The sequence below is a fragment of the Hippoglossus hippoglossus genome, chromosome 10, assembly GCF_009819705.1.
Source record: "Hippoglossus hippoglossus isolate fHipHip1 chromosome 10, fHipHip1.pri, whole genome shotgun sequence".
NCBI lineage: Eukaryota > Metazoa > Chordata > Actinopteri > Pleuronectiformes > Pleuronectidae > Hippoglossus > Hippoglossus hippoglossus.
In genome coordinates this window covers 17611535-17633063 of record NC_047160.1, presented here as the reverse complement: position 1 = coordinate 17633063, position 21529 = coordinate 17611535, and the positions used below count along the sequence as shown (strand labels likewise).

The 21529-nt window shown below is 44.1% G+C and overlaps 1 protein-coding gene across 11 annotated transcripts in view; it reads left to right on the top strand.

Annotated features, from left to right (window-relative positions):
* The window catches only part of dlg3 (discs, large homolog 3 (Drosophila)), a 76339-nt gene that overhangs the window by 52311 nt on the left and 2499 nt on the right, over positions 1–21529 (top strand). For 5 of the 11 annotated variants that reach the window (XM_034597116.1, XM_034597118.1, XM_034597123.1 and 2 more), the window contains 12 exons: positions 5922–6078; positions 6681–6783; positions 14456–14570; positions 16948–17124; positions 17221–17296; positions 17891–17987; positions 19546–19587; positions 20184–20234; positions 20335–20436; positions 20529–20701; positions 20873–20985; positions 21070–21161. In XM_034597116.1, coding sequence (XP_034453007.1) covers positions 5922–6078; positions 6681–6783; positions 14456–14570; positions 16948–17124; positions 17221–17296; positions 17891–17987; positions 19546–19587; positions 20184–20234; positions 20335–20436; positions 20529–20701; positions 20873–20985; positions 21070–21161 — 1298 coding nt within the window. Of the gene's footprint in view, positions 1–3528; positions 3692–5921; positions 6079–6680; positions 6784–7433; positions 7455–7923; positions 8302–13071; positions 13480–14455; positions 14571–16947; positions 17125–17220; positions 17297–17890; positions 17988–18665; positions 18712–19545; positions 19588–20183; positions 20235–20334; positions 20437–20528; positions 20702–20872; positions 20986–21069; positions 21162–21529 lie in introns of those variants that run through there. The other 6 variants (XM_034597120.1, XM_034597121.1, XM_034597124.1 and 3 more) reach the window with 5 other exon arrangements.

The following is a 21529-nucleotide window of genomic DNA, read 5'->3' as shown; positions in this document are numbered from 1 at the left end:
ATTTGCTTGTGCTTAAAGTGTGAGGCTGCTTTATTGTTTGTATGACATACCCAGTATCCAACGCATATGCAGCTCCCGCTTCTTTCACGACTTCACAACAAAAAATTGTAACAACAGTAAATTAGCTGTGCAGCAGAAAAAAACAACAACAGCGGATTCTTTCTTGCCCTTTGTGGGTGTGTTTTATTACACATACACTACTACTGCTGCTTTTCATATTTTAAATGACCTTCCAGCAGTCATTAATTGTTCTTTCATTTGCTACTACTCTGCTCACATCTATTAAGCTCAAACAATAGTGGCCTGTTCGTCACAGTTTAAAATGGAGTCGTACCTGCTCTTCACAAACACATCTCCACAGGAGTGCAGCCGAAAGGGCTTCACGCTCCCACAAGCTGCTCAATTCCATCTGTCAGGATGCTCAGATAAAACTAAGCCTCTATCTTGCGCCAAGTTACTTTCACTGATGGTTAGTGCTGAATACAATAATATACCTGATATTTATGGCAGTGCTTTTGGTTTTTTGTTTCACTGTTTGGCATTGCCAAGTGTGCAAAAGGGCTCCTGTTTTTTGATATTTATTCCCATTAAACCCACAATCTTGTCCTTCGTGCAATACATCACGGCTAAATACCACAATTTTTCTGTTAACCATTGCTTTTATGTAATATGTTTGTGGTAAATGTTGTCTTTTTTTGTGTAGCATAAATGTCACACAGATGCCCATATGTTCTTTTTTCTATGTGTGTGTGTGTGTGTGTGTGTGTGTGTGTGTGTGTGTGTGTGTGTGTGTGTGTGTGTGTGTGTGTGTGTGTGTGTGTGTGTGTGTGTGTGTGTCTGTGTTTAGATTTGTGTAAGAAAGAGGGGAGAAGAGCAGAGATTCTGGTCTTCACGTTTGGCTGTAACTTAAGGCAGGTTGTGGTGTTTAAAAGAAAGGACCGTACAGGAGGATGGGAAGGATCATAGGAGCCACCCAACAGAAATATTGTGCTTTGCAGCGTTGGAATATTTCGCCTGCTGCTCTGTGTATGTAAATATAAACACTGAGCATTGCTGTTTCCATAAATATGATGGGGAGTAAGAGTCTTATCCGATGCGGGCCAGCAGACCAGTAGCAGCAGACAGTCCTGCAGCTGTCATGATTCATCTGCATGCTGGGAAAACCAGGCCAATGCTCTTAGGTCTTACCCCTCTCACACCCCCATGTTGCCAGCACCAATCACACACACGTACTGTACACTCAGACATTTGCTGGCACACACGAGCCCGCACGCAGATACTTCAGCTTCAAGTGCAATGTGCAATTGTGACATGGACACACGTAAACATTCTGCGCATCAGACTACTCATACATCACAGGTGCGTGACCGTGCACGCACCTGTTCGCCTGTGGTGGGTCTGTGTGTCATGTCCGCTGTGGAATCAGAAAAACAGTGGCATGGTTTTGGATATCATGTTCGACAACCAACTTGATCCCAGTCACGGCAGATGAGCATCCGACTCCATCAGTCTGACAGGCGGATAGAAGACACCTCCCTTCAGCCCTAGCAGCTTCCCCATTGGCTGCGACCAGGAGGGGTTATTTTAGATGGATTCTATAGTAAGCACAGGCTTCCGCAAAAGTGGAGCAGGCTGGTTGTGAGGAATGAGTCAGAGCTTGTATCGCCCTCTGCCCATCTGCACATCCCCCTCAGTGGTGTCATCACAGACACCCTCCCTTTCTCCATCTGATATTACCCCCTTCCTGGAGGTATGTCAGTACTGTACACAGCTCCCTGTGTGTTTCGGTCCACATTGGACTCGACAACAGATCAAACCTCTGGGATAAAATATGCATGTTTAGTGTAAACATATGCGCAATCACTCAACAAGCAGCTCTCCTCAGCTCGTCATGGCTGTAGTTGTTATATAAACAGCAATGCTTGTAGTTAGGGTACTTTGTTCAGGCTCAGCTTGTGTAAATACAGAAGCTGGAGGACAGCGGCAGCAAGTGAGCTAATCAGTAACTTTATGTGTCTCACGCACAAACACAGAACCTTTGACTGGGCAGCACAAGAATTCAGTCATCAATAGCGAGTGGCGCTCTGACCTTTGGTCGGCGTTTCTAAAAGCTGCAAAGGCTCAAAGGGGAATTTGACATAAAAGTAATCACAGCAGATTCAGCAGAGTACTCGTCTTAGGTGTTAATCATTCATCCCTCCAGTTTTATTCTTAGTCATAGCGAGAGGCATGAAACATCTTTAACTGTCTATCACCTTAGCAGTGAATACATTTTTCCCTTTGTGAAATTAGTGGAGAATTGCGGTGCATTAATAGGAGAGAGAATGACAATGAATATCTATGGCTGTAAATGAAGCAATGAAAAGACAAAGCAGCATTTTAATTCAATCTGTATGTTTATCTTTCCATAAGCTGATGTGATCCACCCGGGGAGAGGGAGTGGTAAAGTGCCGTGAGAGGTAGTGTCTGTCTGTGGAAAATGGCGTCCATCTGCAGTGTCCACCATTAATCAGCCAAGCAGAGCCAATTACTGGGCTGACTCCAGGGCAGCGTGACCCACTGAACCCCGCAGCCCAGATATCCATTCACCGCTTTAGGATTGAGCCGCGACCGCCTCAGTTCAAAACACTGACACACACAGGGTACAGCGGTGGGATTTGAATTAGAGAAAAGAGTCGCAGGAGAAATGGCTGTGCAGGGAGAAAGGGTTTTTACCGCCCTATAACTGTTTACATTCCTGGCATGGATGAAAAGGCAAAGGGGGGGAGGGGAGGAGAGGGGAGGGAGGTCTTGTGATAGGGAGGGAGGACTTGCATTTTGAAAGAGTTGGAATTCACTCCCACTTTCCATGAAAATGTCCTGGCGATACACATCACACAGACCAGCACTGCATGCAGGAAAACACTTGCACGCTGCCTATAGGGAGAAGGACTGCAAGATAACAAAAAGACTGTGGACTTAAGTGTTCAGATGTTCCACATAAGTCGCTCATCGTCCCCTGTGCAACCACATCACTTTCTGGGGTCGTCAAAATCAAAGGCCTGAGACTTGTGAAAGTCAGCTCGTACAAATTACACTCACACACATTAGCAAGAGTGTGTCTGCCTCGTCTCCAGAGGGCCAGGCTAACGGACAGGAATGCTGTTGTGCTGTACTCGAGGGGGGGGGGGGGGGGCTGGACCCAGAGCAGCATCTGAGCAAAGTCTAGGGGACAGCAGATTGTGAAAGGCGACCAAGGTTGGATGCACACCTGAGTCCCGACGCTCTTGATGTAAAGCAGTCCCGGCTAATCCAGATGTGAGTAGGGGAGTTTTTGGTTTCCTCCTGCAGAATGGAGCAAAGATTGATTTGCTTGGAAGCGCTAGGGTTAAGTGTAAATTCTTGGCTTGCAGGCGAATATTGGGAGAGAGCGTTTGTGACAGCCCGAAGAGGAGCTGTTTCCCATCACAGCACACAAGGATGAGATAGGGAACATCAGGCCCCCACAGGAGCTGCTAAAATTGTCGCTCCTCTCTCAGGGGAAGGCCAGATAGGCAGAGGGGTTGCGGAGTAAGAGGTGAGGTGAGCGATGTGCCATAGCCGCCATGTTCACGGTCAACATCTCATCTTCCATGTCGGTGGTGAGGAGCCTGCCTGAACGCACAGTTAGGAAATGCTCTTTCAGAAGCAAGCACCGGATCCGGATCCTAAGGTAACCATGGAGATCTGTGTGCCTTGTCGAGCTGGGATGAAAAGCTCCAGATGGAAAGCAAAGTTATTTTAAGCTTGACTTGTTTGAAAGCAAGTCAGTTGTTGTTGCATATAGACAGTTGCTGCTTTTTTTATTTCTTGATGTCTGGTGCTAAAATATCTTGAAGGTTGTAGAAAAAAAGCAAGAACATAATGGATCAAATGTTTTTAAGCCTCGTCAAATGTCCCAGATTCTGCTTTGCACAAACACAAGGCTTCATGTAAGGACTCCTGCAGACCCAGAGTCGCTACTCATGCATCTTATTTTGTGGTCTTGCAAAAACTCTGCATCTAAGTACAGTTAATTACAAATGAGTGCACTTAACAGTCTGGTTAACTTTCTGAAAGCACTGTTTTACCATTTAGGATTTTCCGTTTGCTCCTCATCTCTTCTAATGGAGTCATCAGGACTTTTTCCAGTCAGTTCTGGGTATGATTCTCAATGTTCGGAATGCTGCCCCAGCTGCCATTGTTGGGAAAATTGTCTTAACAGCAAGTTCGAGCTCAGCCATTAGGGATTGAGTAGGAATTATTCCTGGAGACCGCAGGCTGAGTACTGCAAGAGTAGACCACTAATGGGAACCATGCAGGGTTTTCTGTTTAGAAAGGAAACCGTGTGTTTAATGTGTGTGCACATGCTTGTGTTTTAAGCTTATGTGTGTGTTTGTATATTAAGTATGTGTGTGTGTGTGTGTGGTGGAGGTGGTGGTGGGGTTTGAGCTTTCTATGGTGTGTGTATTTGCACTCCAGTGAAGTGTGTTCCCGGTGGGTTTTTGCTGGACCATAGCAGCGGTTTAGCCTCTCTAGCATCTTAAAGCTGAGGCAGTCTGATTACCCTGCTGGAGGATGAGTCATGGTGGCTAAAGCTAAAGCAGAGCTTCAGCGAGTCTGTCGAGCAGAAGGCAGCTCATTGTTTCTCCGCACATTATTACGAGTGGGTGTTTTAAGTGTGTACATTGCATTGAGACTGCCATGCATGAGCAGAGAAGTGCTACAGCCAGTGACTGACCTGCATTGGGATCCAGACGTGTGGCGGCTTGTGCCATAGCTCACGTATTAATGAATGCACAGTGGTATCAAAGTGGAAATCAAAAGTGATCCAAATTATCTTTATCAGCTAAATGATTAGAGCATGATTGTTTTGTGGTTAATCATTGTTTCTACTGCTGGATTTTGTATTGTTGATTGAGTAGGTAATGATATCACTTCAGACCTTGTTTTATTACTGTGCATCTTGAGCTAATTAAACTAGCATAACTTTATCTAATTCTATCATGATTGGACCGAGATAAGTCATAGAAGACAATAAAACTGATGCAGTTTAATATTTACCACTTGTCCTAACTTTAAAGGAGACACATGATGCTTTTTCTGTTTCTTCCCTCTAGTGTGTAATAGCTTTTCTTATGTGTGTAAAATGTCTGCAAGTAAAAAGGCCCAAAGTCATCAGTGAAGGGAGCACCTCTTTCCCACAGAAAACACTAAGCTCCAGAAAAGCACTGTCAGTCTGGCCGATACTTCCACAACATTGTGATGTCATTAGACATCTATTCGGACACGTCCCCAAACAAAGCCAGGTAAAGCGAGAGTGGAGGCCATCATTTCCTACATGCGCTTGATAAATCACAACAGAGTGGACCAGCCAGCCAATCAGAGCAGACTGGGCTTTATCTGGAGGCGGGCCTTAAAGAGACAGGAGCTATAAGCAAGCGTTTCAGACAGAGCCTGAGAGGAGGAGCTGCAGTTTGAGGGAAGTCATGTGTTTTCTGAACATTAGAGCAACTTTTCAAGTAAGAACCCAAATTAAAATCATGAACCTGCAGGATATGAGCATAACATGTCTCCTTTAAATAGAATAATTTGGTGATTTGTGTGTGTTATAGTTTGGATTGTGGAAAGAAAATGAGTTTGATACTTTGGTAAAGTAATGAAAGCGGCGGGCTACAGCTGTTGGTGATGCAGTATCATGGTTCTGTCATCTGTAGGCCTGCTGGTAGCTGCCTATAGTCAGTGCGCTCAATGTTTTGGGATCATACACAGTGTAAACCAAAAGAAGATGGCTGTTGTGTGATACAGCCTCTGTGTACCTCTTGGTTTGCACTCTTTCTATTTCATTTATATTTTTAATCTCTTTCTGCTCATCTCTTCTTGGTTCTTTGCCCTGACCTTCACCGTGTCGCTCTGTTTGGCAGGGAGCCGAGGAAGGTGTTGCTGCACAAAGGCTCCACAGGCCTGGGTTTCAACATCGTCGGCGGGGAGGATGGAGAAGGCATCTTCGTCTCCTTCATCTTAGCGGGAGGGCCAGCTGACCTGAGCGGCGAGCTTAGGAGGGGCGACCGGATTCTGTCGGTCAGTATTTCAACCTCAGGTGTTTTTGTTTTTTTATCCACATGAACAACATTTTTGGAAGATTTTCAGTCAACTCCTGCTGTCAGAGTAATGACGACAGCATAAAGATGGTTTGGTGTTTAGAGAGCCAGCAAACATCTGCCCTGGTGAAATGTCCTTGACCAAGACATTAAATTCACAACAACTCTTAGGAAGCTTAGCAGAGCTCTGCCAAACATGGGAATTTTGTAAATCAATATCCAATGAATTAAACATTTATATCCCTTGAATTGTATTTCATAACCCCAATTCTTCCAGTTTCAAATGTTGCTCTAAATATCCCTGTTTATATATTTTCACACATTATATAAAAATAATGTTTCACCAATGGGTGAACGGTTATCAAAATTGAATAGTCTTATCTCATAATTAATTTTATGTCCTCTCATGCTGAGGGCAGATCTTATCTCCACAGGCTGAAGTGAAACCATCCAGTCTCAGGATGGACTTGCTCCTTTGAGCTGGATTAGTTTCCTCCAAAATTCTCAAGAAGTGAGAATTTTGAAGACCCTTTTCATCTCTGAAACTTTTCTTGCTAAGTTTCTCTTTCTGTTTTGTTGCAGGTGAATGGAGTGAACCTAAGGAACGCCACACATGAGCAGGCGGCTGCAGCACTGAAGAGAGCTGGACAGACTGTCACCATCATTGCTCAGTACAGGCCTGAAGGTAATGGCCCCACAGGAGTACACCCAAGTCAAAATGGATCTTACAACATTGTATCTAATATTATCCCACATTAGCTTGATAGGTTTATTTATTTTTTAATTTGAGGCTTTGAAATTTATAACTGAATCATAAACTAGAGCATCCTGTTCAAATTAAAAGTTTGATATAATAGGAAAATATTGACTTTGCCTCACCCGCAAGTTGACAGGCTTGTTTTCTCAGGGTTGTGACATCACAAACCCTGGCTGACTGAATCCTTTTTTTCGACAGACTGGCATTTTTTTTTTTGTGCAGAGTTACGGCTCGGTGACACAAACGCAAATGTATCAGTGGAGAACCTTCGCCTTGCGTTCACTTCCGATCTGTGTGAGTGTGAGGAGGGGAATACGACATTTGCTTTCTGTGGCGAGCAAATCGCAACGTGGCCTCACTGTGGAGTTCAACTTTTGTGAATTTTGACCTGCGATATTGGACATGGTAAAAACCTGATTTTCACCGGAGGGGGACTTTGATTTGCTTTTGGACAACTGCTGGGTTGTATGGGGCACATAACTAATTTATAGGCTGCCAGGCTGTGTATGAAAAGACAATACTGAGAGAGAGAGAGAGAGAGAGAGAGAGAGAGAGAGAGAGAGAGAGAGAGAGAGAGAGAGAGAGAGAGAGAGAGAGAGGTAAAAGTACAAGTACACTGCCATGAGATGAAAGTCTAGCCACCAGAATTACTACAAAGCTGTCACTTTAAAGAAGTATGTGCTCATGGAGTATAAGGTGATTGAAAGACACAAGTAACTCAGCCAAATGTAAATACAGATTTAAAGACAAATACCTGAAGCTACACAAAGTTGTGCATTAGACTAACGTAGCCTTTAAAATGACGGTACAGCAGACGTAAGTGTATTTAAAAAGAAGTTGAGTGTAATCAGTTCATTGTTGGTTCGATCCTCTCGTGGGATTCTCAAACTTTCCACAGTCTTTATGAAGTTGCACTGAACTGACCTGATCTACCTGCGGGTGCGTGACAGGCTCCGCTCCCGTACGAGGGAAATGATCTGTGTCTCCGCCTCTGATTGGCCGCTGGTGTGCGGAAGTGTTGAGATTGAGGGGCGGCTCTTGTTGTGAGCAGCAGGCCGAGCGAGATAGAGAGGAGGCAAAGTGGAAGAAGGCGGGCAAACCGGTCGCTGTCGTCTCCCTCCAGCCCGTTCAAACTCCCCGGTCCCCCCCCCCCGGTTGCCCCCGGAGCTGCTCCACGGAGCCGGACAGCGATGGGAAGAGGAGACTGAAGCAGGAAGTTCGCGAGCGAGACTTCCACTAACCACTGCGGAGGGCGGGAGTTTTTCCTGAAAGACGTTGAGAGCGAAACCGACAAACTTGTGTGTGTGTGTGTGTGTGGATGGATGGGGGATGGGCTCGGGCAGAACCGCAGCAGCACAGCAGAAGCCGCATGAACTTCCTAATGGCTGGGTGAAGAAACTGCCGGCTGCGACAGCGAAGTAACGACCACAGCTTCTTTCCAGTGAGGTGAGGCGAGGAGGGAAGTTTGTGGGAAACGTTGACTCACTGAGAAACGGCCCGAGGGACATTGTAGAGAAAGTGTGTGTTGTGACTGTAGCGGGGCAGTTCTCCGTTTGGCTAGTTCTACTACAGTGGGGAAGTTACAGTGCGAAATCAAACCGTGTTCCTCTCGTGTGTGAGAACACAAGAACTAACTGCGAGTTTTAAAGTGTTTTTTAAAAAAGCAGCCTTGACGTGAAACCTACCGCGGCAGACATGCGATAGCCTCACCCCGGCTGTACTGAACACTGTGGTACTCTCCAGACATTACCTGGATCCACAGGGGTTTAGTTTCATATCTACCCCCCCCCCCCTTGATTCTTCATTTCTACACAGATCTGAATGAAGGAGCCTCATGTTGCTTTGTATCCACAGCAGGACTCATTCAGACATGTTGAACAATCACTACCTGCTCTTATGTAACCTAAAGCTTTAGGTGGGGACACAGAGGTGTGGTCAAACAGGTGTGTGTCAGCCTGCTTGCTGGTGGTTTTGAACAGGGAACGTCAGCTCTTAAACATGTACATTTACACCTGTGTGTCACTGCCGCACTGCACTTTAAACACACAACTCTGTGACCACATGTGTGTGTGTGTGTGTGTGTCTGCTGCTGCTGCTGACTCAAGCAGATTGTGTGTGATGCTTGGCCCTTGTAGGTCTTAACTCAATTTAACAGTTTTTATTTCACATAATGGCACCTCTGTCTCTCTGTAACAGTGAAGTATAACTGTGTTGGGCATCACAGCCGCTTTGGCGGCAGCGTATTTTCTCCGTGCTTTCTCAGCGCTGTTCATTTGTACTTGAGCGTGCTGTGGTAATGCTACAACAACAGGGAGGATATTGTAAGCTTTAGATCCAGGCTCAGTTGTCAGGTCGGACTATGTCAGGAATGTGCCGGGGCATAAGTTGCAGCATGCTCGCACTCTATATTGTTTTCACATTCAATAAGACACGAGACTTAAATGTCCAATAACGATTCAAGGTCATTGAAATTGAAGGCGGACCGGGTCGGCGAGGGTCAGCTGGCACGCAGCTAAGCTAAAGGAGCACACAGGCTTGGATCAAGACTGACAATATTGCAGTGCAGTGTTCCCCCTGCCACAAGATGCTGTTTACAATGCTTCATTCTTGTCTATGTGAGTTCATGTTGTCTGGCATGCCCGGCCACTCGGGCAGCATGTTGAATAATGATGAATTTAGTTGAAGGGAACCTTTGTTTTCCATACCAAATCATGCTTTCAGCTCTGCTCCCTCTTTGTTACCCAGCAAGGGACACTTATCTGTTTGTGTACAATGCGTAACCGCTCTAAAACACCCAAGTTAAGCACTGGCAAATGATTGAATTCCTGCATCCCCACTGGTGACCTGAGATGTGCCATCAGTAGATCTGCATGAGATGCCACCAGTGAGCTGTACAAGGACAGGTCAGGTGGAGGAAGTGGAGGGTGAATGCTAGTTTATGCTGGGCAAACTGCCTAGAGGGTCGACTCAGGGGCTGGGGCCTGGGTGTCTGGGGACCTCTGTTGGAAGGCCAGCACTAAAGACTACAAAAAGCCGCAGCAGAGCACACAGGCTGCAGCAGGATGCCTGCTGGAGCATCACCAAGTCTTTTACGCCAAGTCTCTCATTCAGTTAGAAGGAATGGAAGTTGGGGGGGGTCCACATGCTGGCCTGCCCCCCTATCAAGCGGTGTAATGACACTAAAGCCCTTGCATGTAGGAAATGGGAGGAGGGCCGTGGAGGAAATGTTAAACATGCACCCTCATCAAACTCACATCAGTGTGCACTAAAGAGGTTTGTGGATGTAGTTAACCCAGGGTCTTCATTTTCCTCCTGCAGTGTATTATTGGGGTCTATGTTTTCATGGGCTCGACTATTCCTGACAACATAACACACTCTCACATTACAAGTACATGCCTGCTGTGTTGCATAACTGGATCAAAAGAGAAGCCACCGTCCCCCAAAATAAAAAAGCTGTATGACTAATGAGGACACGCAGTGGGAGTGAGATACAGAATAGTCCCAGTTTCTATTAGCTGTCTGTGCTTCCTGTGGGTCACTCCTAAAAATATAGGCTCACTCTTGTGTATTAAAGCAAGACTTACCACCAGTGGAAATATTTTTGTTGGGCTCATTGTGGTAGTGATTAAGTGTGCGTGTACTGAAAACAAAAGTTTTGCAACTGCATAGTCCCATTGGCCTAACTGAAAGACAGCTGGACAGTGGATATTCCTCACGATTCAAGGCTTCTCAAACCAGAAGAGCTGTTGATATAATAAACTTTATTTAGAATTTGCGATCTTTCTATTGGAGATTAACACTGGTTTCATCGACTTCTTCGTCTTTTTAACTGATCTACAGTTTGGCATTACTCTTGAATTTGTTGATCACTGAGGTTTAAGCCACTAACTTGTTCATCTTTGCACTTTACCAGAGATCATACTCGCTCACATAAGCCGCGTAGTGCAAGAACAGGTGGTCAGGGTTGAGAGTGGGAATGAAAAGGGCTCCATTCATCCTATTACAAGTCTGTGTACCATCACATTTAGTTTGAAGCTGCTATTTTAAAGTAAAATAGAATTGTAATGTTGCTTTAATGGACGTTGATAATTGTGTTCTCCCACTGGTGTGCTTCTCAATTAGGCATATTTAAGAATAATTGATGTGGATTTAATCACTGTAAAGAGCTGGGCTGATCAAGAAGGTCTCATTCTCAACCAGGTAGATATGGTTAAAGCCTTTAATATAACCTGCAACACTTTTCATCAGATGATCGAGGTAGCCCAGCCTGTTCTGACTTTATAGAAGCATTTGCTGCTGTAGGCTACAGCTTTATGTCCTTGATACAAAGTAAAGGGTAAAGATTTGAGTCTCCTGCAAGATATATCGTATCCAATATAAATGGCAAGATCTGAATTATGTTTTACCCTTTCAGTTTTGTTTGGCCGTTTGTTAAAGAACGCTGAGTGGGAGCAGGAGCAGCCTTTTTGAGTGATGGCATTAATTATTTATTTATGTTGTTTTAATTTTCGGGACTTAAAACATGTACAAGTGTTAATTTCTGACCCTAATACCCACTGCAAAAATGGAATAAAGATTCATTGAAGTGAAAACATATTTGTATCTCAGATTCTCAAGAATTTCCAAATTAATTGTAAGGCTTTTTATGTCTTTGTTAGATAGCAGACAGTGGAGAGGTGACAGGAAATAAAGGAAAAGAGAGATGGGAAATAAAAAGCCACATGTAGATCAGAGATATTTTGGTTCTTCGTCAGCGCCTCAACCCCTTAGGCCTCAAGGGTGTCCTACTTTCAAGGCCTGTTGTCATTGATTGGTTACTGATCATGAACTCAGCAGGGATCAGTTAAGGAAAATTTGCTACTTGTGGGTGAGGTCAGGACTAAATGGCGTTGCTATGGCTGTGACTTAGATTTATGATAATTTGTATTTGGTGGCCTCACAATCCAGGAACACTTATGAAAGATTTATTTCTATCAATACTGATGCTCTGGTGAAACAGGTTTAAACTTCCTTAACTGTGCCCTATTTGACTAGATTTACAGGAAACAAGGCACATGTACTGCAGATTGGTCAGTGTTTCTGATTGGGTTCCTATTCGGTTACAGCATTTGTGATGTAATACACATAAGGTGTGGGCAATCTGGCAAATCTATATTGTGATTGATCTTGGACGTCCATGATCTACTGTTCAAGTAAATCATAGAGATTATGACATTTACACTTGGTGTATGACACGGATCCCCGCTCCATTCTCAAACCAATAGAATGATTTACCTACCAATGTCTACGCTGATTGGAGGAGTTATATAAACAAGACTCTATTATGGGTTCTCTTTGAAGCATGACATTTGAAAAATGATTCAACACCTGTGTAGGTGCAAATTACTATCTTGATGGTGCACTCTTAGATTAACAGTGAATTACAGCTCCACTGACTTCAGACCAGGTTTTTCTTGGTAAAAGTGCACTGAGTTTCTTAAGATAGAACTGTGCCGACAATGCACCTGACTTTACCTGTAAGACCAACACACCCATGGGTGTTCAGATGGATGCAAGTGCATGTGTTATATGAATAACTTGTTGAAAACGCCAACGGTGTCAGTCTTAAACTAGCAAAAATACTTGTGTTGTGCTTGGGTGTAAAATAGAGCCCATTGTGTTTTAAACAGGGGAAGTAGACAAAAAAACCCATAGACTGCTTTAACTATAGTGACGGATTGTGGATAATGGCTGTGAATTAAAATTGTAATATATATATATATTATTATTTTTGGGTGGGGAAGATCGGCCACTGCTTGTACACATAGATTATTGTATTGCAGACTTTCTTGTATTCTGAGGCCATCATTATCAACAAGGTGCGGCAGGAATTTGGGTTTTGGCTTTAGATTCCCACTCCGTTCACGCCAGTCTTAAAGCTGCTCCTCTTGAATCTCTACAGTATGCAGATGACTCGTTTGGATGTTAGGAATGTGAACAAGCAAAGTATTTAGCTCCACCTGTGTTACCTACACCACTATCTCACCGGCACTGCTCTCAGCCAGTCCTTCAGGTTGGTGGTATTGTGAAGCAAGGCATTAGGATTACTCTCTGTTTAGCTTCTCATTGTCTTGTCCCTCGGCCCCTCCCCTCTGAAGCGGCCTCTTCTTTCGCTCCATTCTCTTGTCTCTCCTGTGACTGAGAGCCAAGTGGTCTAGTCTGAATGGCTGTTTCCGCAACCGCTGTCACCGGTCTAGGACTTCCAGTGCGTTGCTCTTGGTAGCAGGGAGTCAGGCGGTGTCTGGTTACCTCACCTTGCAGCGTCACTCTGTGTTGTTAACCCTTTGAGCCGAGCAAAGGGTGCAGAGCCGTCACCGGGCCTGTGGCAGGATCTGTGTTTGCTTTGAATCCCCTTTAGGTTTCGGCCGGCAGCGGAGCGGGGGTTAAGAGTTCAGCAACTTGAAGCTTGTTTTTGCACCTGCCTGGTATTTTCCTGGAGTTTGGACTAACTTGGACGAGACCTCATTGTAGTCATGGGTGTTTGTTTTCCGAGGCTACTTGTAGACCTGTTTGACAGAATCTGGACTTTGATCACTTGTTCACGTTACAGGAAGTGTAACCAGCAATGGATGATTACACTGTGAGGTAGGAGTCAGCCCCTACAGGCACGGCAGGGAGGGAGATAAGTGGAAAAATGTGCGTGATAATCTCTGGTTCACTTTCTTTTGAACGGAGCATAGAAATGTTTTGTTATTTAGGCAATACTGTACATTATTGTATGCTGTTAATGATGCAATGCTAGTTTGTTGTATACAACTAAAAGTGCTGCAGCTCTGAGATTTCAACACTTATTAATTTCCATTCACTTACCTTTATTACATCAGCACTTTATAGTGTTAAATTGTCAAAACGTTTAGATATATGACAAAATTAGTCCCTCACAGTGCTGCCGCTTTTGTGTGGTCACATGAGCGACCTAGCCTACTTGTTTTTCTAGCTGCATCTGCCCTTCTGTTTATCTAGCCTTGTGCTGTGTGATGCGGTGCCTAGCTTGTTCCCTCAGCCTGGGCACAAAGCACACAGGGCACAGCAGGCTAATGAGAGCATTCTTAATGAGGAGGTCCAGGTATATTCATACATCATCCCTGTGCTGCTGGGTGGCAAACTGGATTTACACACTTATGACAAATGGTCATGTATTTGGAATTGTTGGAGCTCTTCCCTTTTTCTTTTTTTTAACCACACCGAAGAGCCCACACTGAACTTAATTAATCTGTATAATTAATTACCTGACACGAGACATTACTTGATGTGTAAGGCAGATCTGTGATAAACCATCTGTTCCTGGGGTCATTAATCAGCTCTAGGATTCACTGAACCTTTCCTCTGTTCGCTTACTGCAGCACAATCTAAGGCACAGATTGCCAACAGTTTTCCAGTGAAATACGAGAAAAGCGATTCTGTTTTGGGTTTATTTGATGTTTTACCACCTGATACACCTTCTGGTGTATCAACCCGAAAGCCTGAAGTGATTGTGTATTCTGTGTATTCTATATTCTCAAGGACCTATTTTTGGCGGTGCCGTTGATTAAGATTGTTTGGTCTGTTTCCTTCTTTGCAGAATATAGTCGCTTTGAGTCCAAGATCCACGACCTGAGGGAGCAGATGATGAACAGCAGCATGAGCTCAGGATCAGGCTCCCTGCGCACCAGTGAGAAACGCTCTCTCTATGTCAGGTAAAGCTGGAGCACTCACACAATCAGACACAATTAGAGATGTTCAGATATCATTTTTCCTTTCCCAATACCTGTTCCGATACCTGGACTTAACATATCGACCAATACCAAGCACTGATCCCACACCTGTGTGTAAAATGTATTATTTTTTACATTTATTATATTTTAACAGCTGCATCCTACTAACCATCTATGGAAGGGGATGATTGCTATCGCTGTTCTATGGCCTAAATGCACAACAAGACTAGTGGCCCCCCTCAAAAATAAAGTCTTGCATATGGTACCCGTCAACATTTCACTTGTGGGACTTTCCACTGTGAAATATTACCAAATGGCTGACATTTTAGCCATGATACTCTAAAGACATGGTATCGGATCGATACATAGATTTGTGTACTCGTTGATGCCCGACTGACTTTCAGCAGTATCGGATGCATCTCCATTTGCTGGTATCGGAAGATCTCTAGACACAACCACTACATCAAGTTGTAAGATCTATAGTTAAAAGAAACACTCAAACCTCTATCTGCCAGTCAGGGTAAATAAAGCCTGAAAGCAGATGAAAGTTCTCCCTGCGAAGATTATACAATAGGAGCTGATTCTATTTGTAGGATCATGTTTAATTCAGGATATTGGAGCTCATACATCAAAAAGCTGATGGACAGTCGTTCCCTGTTGTTGTTTTGATGCCACGTTTGACATTGACTCTTACTGTCTGTAATGTAGATTGACAGGGGAGCTTGTCGAAGTGACCTGTGTTATGACACTTTGGGCCTGATGCCAAACTGGATGGGGGCTCATTTAGGAATTAAAACAGGTGGCATCCTTCTGCTCGCATAAATGCAGCAAGTAACAAAGGACTCAGGGGGGTCAAGGTAAAAGGGCCGTGTGATGTAACTCCATAGTCCACAAGTACCTCCCCATGTTTCTACACAAACAATAATGCGCTTCATTTAACCTAAGACTAATAGCGACAGTAAGATGGATTTAGCTTCAATAACAGTGGACCTTACTCTGATAACTCAAAAGAATAAATGTGTTATCTCATTAGGAACATACTGTAGTCAGAGGAGAGTTAACCAGTCTGACTCATGCCTCTCTTATAGACTGGGCCCTATGAGGCATATAAAGCCCGACTTGCTCCTGTGTGGGCGACTAAGCCCGTAGTTATGTTGGGAAAGCTGTCTAGTTAGCCGGCTGATGCAGGAGCCGCCATGTCCTCCCAGCCCAGCCTCAGGAATGTGGAGGCGTTAAACCTCTAAGGTGCACAAAAAAAACCTGTCACATGTGCTCACACTCTCTGAAACACCCAAGCATGTCAAGGTGCAATAACACAGATATTGCTACCAATTTGATTATAACTCGTCGGCCTGTGTTGAAAGTGCTCTCTTGTCCTTGTGAAGAAACTAATAAGTTATCCTCCACCTGGCTGCATCATGACAGTTCCAGCAGTTTTGCTTACTTAATGCCACGTGCAGTTTCGGTTGGCAGGAAAAGCTTGGACATTTTTTTTTCATTTTGGCCGCAGCCATTCTGTCCACTAAACCGTGTATATGGCCTGAAGATATAGGCTTGTAGGTCAAAGAAAACTTAAGCCAGTAAAGCAGGTATGAATATCTGCAGCAGTGGCTGTGGGTTTTCCTGTCTGACAAGAGTGACGCACGCAGACAAACAATAAACACTGACTGTTTGTAGTGGAAAGTATGTGGCATTAGCAGGTAGAAATGTCAAGTGGAAACAGGATATAAATGGCATGACTTTGATATGCTGGTGCTCCACACGACACGATTCGCCACCATATCTTTTTATGGTTAAATATACACTAGTAATTTTAATAAGAATGGCATTATCTAGCCAATAAAAAACAATATCTGGCTTGTCTGGATGTGTCACAAGTTACTTTTTTTTCTCCAATGTCCTCTTACACATTTTGTAAAACGCAATCACATCCCACATGCAGCCTGAAATGATATAAATAGAGCCCGACCAATCTGAATCTTTAGAGGTCAGTCCAATATAATTATTTTGGCTGAATGATTCCTACGATGTTGTTATCAAACCCTAATGACAAACAGATCACTAGTAGAAATAAAAAGAAAACACTAATTCAACATCATAAGTAGAACTTAAATAAAAATTATGTAAAATGTTAACATAAATCTGTCTGCGTTGTCTATTCTGTAAAATACCTTTTCATATCAGCAAACATAAACACCGACATGGATTTTTCTGTTTCAGGCTCATATTGATAAAACCAATGTATATGTCTGACTCTAATAGGAAATGCTAACAAGGAGGAATGTGGTAATTTAATGAGTAATAATGTAACAAAATGTAGTGTGGACACAGAGTGTAACCAAAGCTTTTGTTTGTGTAGAGCTTTGTTTGACTACGACCGGACGAGGGACAGCTGCCTGCCCAGCCAAGGCCTGAGCTTCTCTTATGGGGATATCCTCCATGTCATAAATGCTTCTGATGACGAGTGGTGGCAGGCGAGACTGGTCACACCACATGGAGAGAGTGAGCAGATTGGGGTCATTCCAAGCAAGAAAAGGTACAGTCGCTCTCCATTTGCAGACAAAACTAATATGACTACACTCATTCATGCCCAGCATAAATCTGTTTCCTGTTTCCTTTTTGTCACCCCCAGAGTGGAGAAGAAAGAGCGGGCCAGGTTAAAAACAGTCAAGTTCCACGCCAGGACAGGCATGATTGAGTCTAACAGGGTAAGTGTAGAGGGCCAGCTGCTCCCTGCCCTGGTGCCAGAGAGGCTGTCTTCAGAACTGCTGCTGGGCTCCCAGGGAGATGGCCTACTTCCCCCTGAGTGTGGGAAAGGGACCAGCACCTGCTCACTGAAGCGAGCACAAAAAGCACTCATATTACTGTATAGATTACACAGGAGCTCCGTGGAGATGAGAGGTCTCTGTAACCTCCACAGCTTGTGCACTCAATGATATTAAGAAGTGTGCACTTACAAAATGTCAGCACGTTTATCAGACGCTGATCTGTCAGATTTAATTTGCAGAAGTGTAAATCAGCTCTAATTATCTATCTGTATTATGCAAGGAGATTTAATTTGATATAAAAAGGTAAATCTTTAAGCTGGTAAACGGAGGCCTGTTAGCTTCACAGTGATATGCCATCCATTTTCACACATTACCTGCTTCTCATTTTCATTATTTGATGTATATTGTTTGTCGGCATTTCATTTGTTTTTTTTGTTTTGCATGGGTGTCGAGTACCTTCATTGAAACCCATTCTGTTTTTGTTTTCACCCTCTCATTGCCCCCCCCTTCCCCCCTTCTCACCCACACAAGCAGCCAGTCAAAGTAAAGCGCAAAAAAAGCTTCAACCTCTCGCGCAAGTTCCCGTTTTACAAGAGCAAGGAGAATATTGTGCAGGAGTTGGAGTCTGAACGTGAGTACCAGCTGTGTGATTGAGGGGGGTGGTGGTGTTGTTTTCCGTCCTTTCCCCCTTCATGCTTCAGTTCTGTCTCTCAACTTCCATCTTTCCGCTCACCTCCAGGGATGGTGTGTGTGAGATGGCACCACTCTCATCCCTTTCTCACTGTCCCAGAGAGACGCTCCACATGCAGAGCCGGCATCAAGCGGGGATGTGGGCTTCTCTCTGGTGTGTCTGTGCATCTGTCTATGGGCTCCAGAGGAGTGTTTCGCTGTGTGTGCTGCCAGCTGTGCATGTGTGTGTGTGTGCGCGCATGCACACAGGTTCTTGGCCGTATTAACATACAGGCCTTCTAACACCGTGATGCTACTCCTTGTATTAGTCGTGATCAATCCTCCAGTCAGTCACTGACCCACAACAACAAGAATCTCATTAACTGGACTAAAGCTTTAACATTTAACAGGTCAAAATCCCATTTTAATGGGATTGGGCTTGTGTAATTGAAAGGCCGTGGCTTACTATGAACAAAGTGGGGCTCAGGCTTAATGAGTACAGCATAGCACCATGTGTCAGTGGGCCTGGCGAGCACCACACAGCACTCCTCTTCCTCTCTGCCCCAACTCTCACTAACCTCTTCTTCTTCCTGTCTGCTCTCTTCTCTTGGTTTCTGCTCTCACCTGTCGGGACACCTAGGACTTCCCAGGGTTAAGCGATGACTTTTATGGATCAAAGAGTTTGAGTAAGTGTGTGGTTGTACTGTGTCAAGCAGCTGTCCCCCAAGCTCCGAGAAAAAAATGCTTTGTCACTGCAGACCCAGCTGGGAATGCTAAACCACACACACACACACACACACACACACACACACACACACACACACACACACACACACACACACACACACACACACACACACACACCTAGGTGCGTGCACACACGTCTACTCAGATTCACAGGACATATAAAATATGCATTCCCACGGGAGGGTGGGTGAACGTTACACTTCTTCTCAACGTCCCGTGGGGTCTTTATAATAATTGTTCAGCACAGTTTTGTCAGATAAGGTCACAAGGAGCTGGGATGTATTTTTCACCAGAGCAGAGTGTTGCTTTGCCCGGTTGGAAACACTTTTCCCTCCACTTCCCCAGAGTCATCCAGCTCCCGCCTCCCTCCCACCAGTGGACAGTGTAACGCCTGTGTATTTTCTTTGTCTTTTCCCTGATACGAGATCTGTTGCCACAGGCACAGATCTAGCAATAGGAAACACTGGTAAGGGAGTTGTGGGTCATTTGGGATACGGTCACAGGAAACACTTAATTTCCTATTGCTTGCACCTTAAACCACTTCCCCAATATTGCGAGAGCATGGCTACTGTACCAGACAGGACTTCTGCTTTCTTTATTCCCCTTTTCTTTAATGGCCTGGATGTTCAGAAACAAACTGCTTTTTTTTCCCTGTTGGCTGTTGAGGCTGGTGAAAATAACTTTCACCCTGTAAGAAGATGATATATTTGTATTTAACTGTTGTTTGTTTTTTATTTAGATAATGTGCAACTTTCTCTCTTGTGCTTTTGCAGAATGCCTGACATCCAACACAAGTGACAGTGAAAGCAGTTCTAGTGAGTCGCCGTCATTTCTCTCTCTTAGTCTTTAGGGTTTGTTTTACATCTACATTGTAGATGCAAAAATTTGCAGTTATTCCTAAGATGTTATCAAATCCTTCTGATAAAGAAGAATGTTATTGAGGTTAAAATAAATGAAGTACAGGTATAACGGCAATAAACGTCATGTGATAAATGCCCTTTTATAATAATGTCAGCTGACTCTACAAGCCTGATATCCTCTGGTAGATTGTTTAGGGGCCTCCACACTTGGTTTTGAGCCCACACCTTGGAGTGGCCAGCAGCGCCCTACCAGAGGTTTTGAAAGTCGTCAGGACTGCTGGGAGTGCAGAGCTGTGTATCATCGGGTGTAGCAGTGAAAGTGGACCATATAGATTTGATCACAGAGGGGGGAGCATGTATATAGAGGAATAAAATTGGGCCATGGATTGATCCGGACGTGAACCAGTCTCGGGGCCACACTGGTGATTCCTGCCCACATTTCCACTGCATCAAATGCTGCGCTGAGATCTAAATGAAAATGGAGGATTTGCCTCCAGCCAGCAGTTATCAGCCATGATCATTTTAAAATAATTTTCTTAACTGTATTACAGAGGGACAAGAGGACACAATTCTCTCCTATGAGCCAGTCATCCGACAGGAAAGTGAGTAACTCCCTTCTACACATTTTATTTAAAAAGCAGAAGGACTATGTATTGTTAATTTCACAATGATTTTCACTCGCCCTCTCCGTCTCTAATGCAGTCCACTACACAAGGCCTGTGATCATTTTGGGCCCAATGAAGGACAGAGTAAATGATGACCTCATCTCCGAGTTTCCCCACAAGTTTGGCTCCTGTGTACCCCGTAAGTAGACGACACACAGCAGCTCTGCAGAGTGCGCTGAAACTCCAGCCGGCTGTTGCCAAAAATAAACGTGATTCCTTTCCCCTCCGCAGATACGACTCGTCCAAGGCGAGAGAATGAGATGGACGGCCAGGACTACCACTTTGTGGCCTCGCGAGAGCAAATGGAGAAAGACATTCAGGATAATAAATTCATCGAGGCCGGCCAGTTCAACGAGAACCTCTATGGGACGAGCATCTTGTCCGTCAGAACTGTGGCTGAGCGGGTAGGCGCAGTGTTTGTCTGTTGTGCTGAGTTACCAGATTGGGTTTGGTGTATTTGTGGTGTAGCCAGAGGCTTGTCATGGTGCCTGCTAAATTAAAAAGAAAATGGATGTTCTGTCACAAAATTTCCCAAATGTTTAATTTGTTTCTAACAAAAATTCTCAACCTTCCAGCAGGGGAAGCACTGCATTTTGGATGTGTCCGGGAACGCCATAAAACGACTGCAGCAAGCACAACTTTATCCGATCGCCATCTTTATCAAACCAAAATCCATTGAAGCCCTAATGTAAGTTTGATACACTCTGTGATCCAGATACCGGTTATTGTAAATGCGTCTGTAATAATTAACCCAAACACTTGTGTTTTTCAGGGAAATGAATAAGCGGCAGACATATGAGCAGGCCAATAAAGTCTTTGACAAGGCAGTCAAGCTGGAGCAGGACTTTGGAGAGTTTTTCACAGGTTAGTGTCACAGCACTTTGACTTTCTGATTTGGGGTTTGTAGCTTAAAAAAAATAAATTGTTGATGAATCTGTTAGTTTATTTTTATTTATTTATTTCTATAAACAGAATGTTTTGCTTGAAAAATGACTCAAAACTACAAATCAATGATGAAAAAGCTGCAGATGACTTTTCTCTGGACCAGTTTAATTGACAAATCTTTCCAATTTCTGTATTGGGGCAGTTATAATATTACTTCAATTAGTTGGAAAAGAGGCGTCATCTTTATAATTAGTTTGATCCCATGTAGTAATTATTTACTGACATTTAAAGGTGAACAATCCCCACCACAAGCTAATGCATTTAAATGTCTTTCATACCGTGAGTGA